At 37.9% G+C, this 5,121-nt stretch overlaps 1 protein-coding gene across 1 annotated transcript; it reads left to right on the top strand.

Moving 5' to 3' along the window:
* Positions 1–2,336: 2,336 nt before the first annotated feature.
* On the top strand, positions 2,337–2,756 carry LOC121413168 (serine/arginine repetitive matrix protein 2-like). Its single transcript, XM_041605930.1, has one exon. It carries the CDS (start codon positions 2,337–2,339, stop codon positions 2,754–2,756), a length of 420 nt encoding a protein of 139 aa, XP_041461864.1.
* Positions 2,757–5,121: the final 2,365 nt, after the last annotated feature.

Below are 5,121 nucleotides of genomic sequence, written 5' to 3'. Positions count from 1 at the left end.
TGCTTTCATGTTTGATTTGACTTTGTAAAGCTTCTCGGAATAATATAATTGCGAGAAGATCGAATCGTATAGTTTAGTCTATTTCTATAAGTTTTGTATTTCTTTTTGTTTTGAATAGAAGGGTTCTTTAAAAATGCTTTGTAAAGTTTATTTCGGGTACGTATGGATCTTAAAATTGCTTTAGAAATCCATGGCATTTTTGCCTTCTTTCTTTTGACCTGTGATATCAGGGGAAATTTTTTTTCGTAAAATGTCTGCAATTTATTGTTAAAATTTGTGTATGCAATGTTTGGATTAGACTCATGAAATACATCCAACCATTCTTCAATTGCAAGATCCCTTTTAAACGATTCAATTTTATTTTGAGATTCTTTTCTATACATTGTCGATTTGAGTATATTTTCTTTTGGAATATCATTATCGCAAAATGAAAAAACCGGCAAATGATCCGATATATCAGATATTAACAATCCGCTGGTAATATCTCTGTTTAATATATTTGAAAAAAAAATGTCGATAAGTGTTGATGAATGGCTATCAATTCTGGTCGGTTTATCTATATGGGGATAATAATAGCCAAATGAATGCATTGTGTGTAGGAATAAATCGTGTTCATTATTTTGGGATAACAGGTTGATGTTAAAATCACCCATTAAATATATTTGTTTCTCTTCTTTTCTAATAGTATGAAGACATGTTTCAAGGTCTTCACAAAATAAATTTACTTTATCATGAGGGGGTCTATAAATCAATCCAATAATTATATTTTTGCTTTTTGGCTTCGTGATTTCTATGAATAAAGTTTCACTCAGTTTTAGTGATATTTCTATCCTTACTTTGAATTCTAAATGTTCACTGATGTAAAATGCTCCACCTCCCCCTCTTTGCTTTTCCCGGTCACGCCTAATGAGATTATAGTTTTGAAAACTGTATATGTTAGGTGAAGTATTGTGAAGCCATGTTTCCGTGACACCAATAATGGAATATTTGAAATTGTTTAAAGTGAAAAGTAATGATTCCAATGAGTCAAAATTTTTGTTCAAACTTCGAGCATTAATATGAAGCAAACTGAATTTATGTTCCATGTCTCTTAATTTAGAAGTAAAATCTTCAGTTGAGTAATAGTTATTATCAGATGATATATTGTTTGTATTGAAAATAGAAAAAATATCCATGTCATTACTCAGGAGGAATATTTAATATTACCGAAAACTTAAGATTATTGGTATGACATGTGATTTGTGTGTAAATTTTCTGTGTCGTGACAGCAAGATGGTGGTAGTAATGGTGATGAGATGAAGAGAGGATGAAGTTTAAAAAAACTAATAATGGATGAATGTGAAATCGAATTTGCTGTTGGTGATTGTGATGATGATGATGAAAATGATGACAATGATGACAGTGATGATGGAGTTAATGATTGGAGAATTTAAATCCTACAACTGGAATCTGATGAATATTCATAATCGAAATGTAATGAACACTCTTATTTCTGAGTGTCTCAGCCATGATTTGTATATGACGGAACCTTTTAAACACGAAATATCACTGGCACTGTAATAATACGGATACAAAATAAAGGTTTCGATCCTATCGAAAAATATCCATTTATATGATATAATTGGTCATCGACATCACGAAGTGTCTCAGAGGTCAGAGTCAATCCAGAATCAAAGAATAATTTTAATTTGTTAATTTCTAATGAGATGTCAATTGTTAAATATCTCGTTAAATTTCAGAGTCTTTTATTTTTCATGATCGATCACTTGTGTTGGTATTCAAAATAAAAAAAGTAAATTCTAAAAGCTAGAAATTAACACAAGTTTCTCAAAATTGGTTCATGACCTCTGAAAGAAGGATAGTTCGTGAAAATGATGATAAATTAGCACATAATGTCATGTACAACCAAAGGGTGGTGCCACAATGGATATGCGTGGTATAATCACATAATGCATGGTTGCATAGGGCCTATACACATAATGGCTGCATACAGCAAAAGTTGGTGAATGCATGCAAGGAAGGGAAAATTTCACTTGTCAATAAATGTCTCTACGAACAAATGATTATTATGAAAACTATCCCGACCTGGCAACGGGTAATGCATGGACAACGTGATAAGTTTATCCACCGATTAATAACAATGGAACACCCCGTCACGTCACATGGCCACCGAGATAGCAAGAAACATGTATTAAAGGTACGGTCCAGTAAACCGCCATAGGCACATTGGGATGCTTTAGAACTGAAGGAAGTTTCTACATGCCATCTTGTTCGTATGGACCCTGTGCCGCCGCATCGGGAATTAAGACAAGGATCCGCGACCGAGTCGATCACTTATGAGGTCACCACGTCGCTCTGACTCTCGCTCACCACGTCAGTCAGAACGTGCTAGTTCGGCTCGTCTCTCTCGTTCCCGATCACCAAGCCGGAGGTCCAGGACATCACAAAAGGACATGCCTAAATCATCCGTTCCAGATTTTCCAAAGTCACCTCAACCTGACCGATCAAAAGTATCTCCACGGCATGGTCGGAATTCTACCCCTGAACCAGAGGAGGAGCTGGACTATGATGAGAGATCGCCGTCACCGCTTGATTTGAGATACGCTTCTAGGAAAGTGGTGTCGAAGATGCCGTCTACCAGTGACTGGTCAGAATGCACTGAGAAGGATGCTGAGACGAAGGCTGACAACCCCCGCCAGGGCATTCAGACAATCTTACACGAGATGAGAACCAGCAGATCAGAAGAGGTGACCTGAGTTGTGTTGTTAATACAAGGACAATATAAGAAGGCATGTCACCATGTACCTTGGACATTATTTTTCATGCCGCATTGTTTAAGAGTTTTCTTTGGACTTCAGCTGCAGTGTTTTTTCGAAGCTCAACATAAGTTTATTAGGACTCCCTTATGCATATTCGTTATAGTATCTGGAGGAAAGACAAATGGATAAGTTTTATTTACGCGCTACAGTTTCCGATGTTGTTAAATGACGCTCGGGGCCGAGCTTTGAAAAATAAGGGAGTTGTGTCGCAAAATGGGTTTTATTTCGTGTGCAGAAAATTATCTTAGGTTGATTTATAATGATTTTATCGTAGCTGGCGATATTACATGCATGTTTTTACACTAATAATGACGTAGATAACAACATGAACATTATGCATGTTTTAATAATAATTATTAGAATAAGAATATATATAGCGCCATCTAGAAATATTCTATTCCGAGGCGCGTTGTTATTAATATTAATCCCCCGGCTTTAGTTCGTTCTGCCTCTCAGCGCTCATGCATTCAAGGAATTAATCCTACAGGGTACCCGTTCACCTCACCTGGGTCGAATGCAGCACAATGTGGATAAATTTCTTGCTGAAGGAAATTACGCCATGGCTTGGATTCGAACCCACGAACCTATGTTTTAAAGTCAGAAGACTTATCCACTGGGCCACAACGCTCCACATGTTTTGAACCTTTTTGTGGTATAACAATTTCCTAGACAGCCAAGGAAACTCCCGTTTTTGCGAGAGCGACAGAATCTCGAATAGCAGGGATTTGTGGTCGCATGACGTAATCTTTTAGGATCTCACCGAATAGCTTTCCTGTACAAAGTGAATGGGTTTTTTTGACATACCCTCACTAAAAAATTCATATAAAAAAAGCACCACGGTGGCGGATTTTTATTTTCAAATATGTTAAAGAAAACTAAATTTCTCATCTATATTCCAAAAAATAGAATTCGCCACTGTTGTGCTTAGACGCTATTGAAGAAAGAAGACACATTATTTTATGCTGAAAAAATGCAAGCAAAAGTTCTCGTAAGAGGAGGTTAGTCTCTGCGTTTAGCCTTTGTGCCGCGATACTCCGCTGCATGTTGTAGCCGAACGTGTGGTGTGTGTGTGTGTACTGCGTGTACAAAGTGTGCATAGAGCTATGGTACTACCATGGACCTTCCATGATCATGCTGAAAGTTATTTTGGGTACGGCATTACGTAATATATGATAAGAAAGACTTGGAAAATATATTCGTTCCTATGGTAATAACCTCTAACCAGCTCTCCGGCGGTTAAGTGCTATGGAAAATGGACATGCAGTTCTCGATAATGTTCATAATCTAAACCATTGATCTCACACCTGTTCACTGCTAGCATGGATCATGTCGAATGGAGAATGGTCATGATCATAATGACATCATGATATTGCTTTTAACTCATCTGGGCTGGACGTTTGAGGGAAGTTTGGACATGGATCGAGCTGACAGGCAGACTTTTATAATGCACTTGATTTGGTGACCGCTAGCCCCAATACTTTGCAGTATGTTTGTTTTGAAGGTGAATACAGTATACGTTTTTCCAATTCGTTGGCTTCGTCAACCAGCCAATGATTGTTTCAGGACAGACCTGTATTCGGCATGTTTTGAAATTGCATATCGACTTAATAATTTCCATGACTTCCGCCGGCACTAGTAGTGGAAATAATATTATAATGTATTGATTATGGATTGTGCAGCAGATCATAATAGACTGTGGGATGGACAAGAAAAATGTCTCTAGTTTTTCATTTCCGTGGGGCGGCAAATACAACCACGGTTCTTGGACATGATAATATGTAAAATATTATGAGTGAATACATGCACCATGTTGCCATCGGTAAATTCTGCTCCTGACCTCAAAATTAAAATAATATGCAAAATCGTACCATTGACTCGACTGGAAATTCCGCCATTCACCCCGTGTGTTAAGGACTTCCGCGAACGCGCGCAAGCGTGCACAATGCATGTAACCTCGTTCGCGTTTATTTTTTTTTATCCGCTGTACATGATATACGTTATATACAGAATATACGATGGCGGATAAGATGTCGTCGTCTTCGTCGTGTTTGACAGCGAAAATGGCGATTTATCACTAGCAAATATATGCTACATGCACGTCTTACCCAAGGAAAGAGGGCCAGTAAATTCCTTTCAAGTAAAGAGCTAGAACAAATTTAAGCCTTTGCTGCATTCGTTGATGTAGACTACCTGGGACTTCAGAATAAAAATAGCTATTCGTGCAGCAGAGAAGTTTGCGATTGACTTGCATGCAGCCCGGCCCAGGGAGCAGTGGCTTAACAACAGTGCAGGGGGGGGGGGG

Source organism: Lytechinus variegatus, chromosome 4 (genome assembly GCF_018143015.1).
Source record: "Lytechinus variegatus isolate NC3 chromosome 4, Lvar_3.0, whole genome shotgun sequence".
Classification (NCBI taxonomy): domain Eukaryota; kingdom Metazoa; phylum Echinodermata; class Echinoidea; order Temnopleuroida; family Toxopneustidae; genus Lytechinus; species Lytechinus variegatus.
The sequence above is the reverse complement of the archived record's forward strand: the minus strand, read 5'-3'. Positions and strand labels throughout refer to the sequence as shown.

Coding starts and splice junctions, on each gene's coding strand:
- LOC121413168 (XM_041605930.1), top strand. CDS start 2,337: ATGAGGTCACCACGTCGCTCTGACTCTCGCTCACCACGTCAGTCAGAA.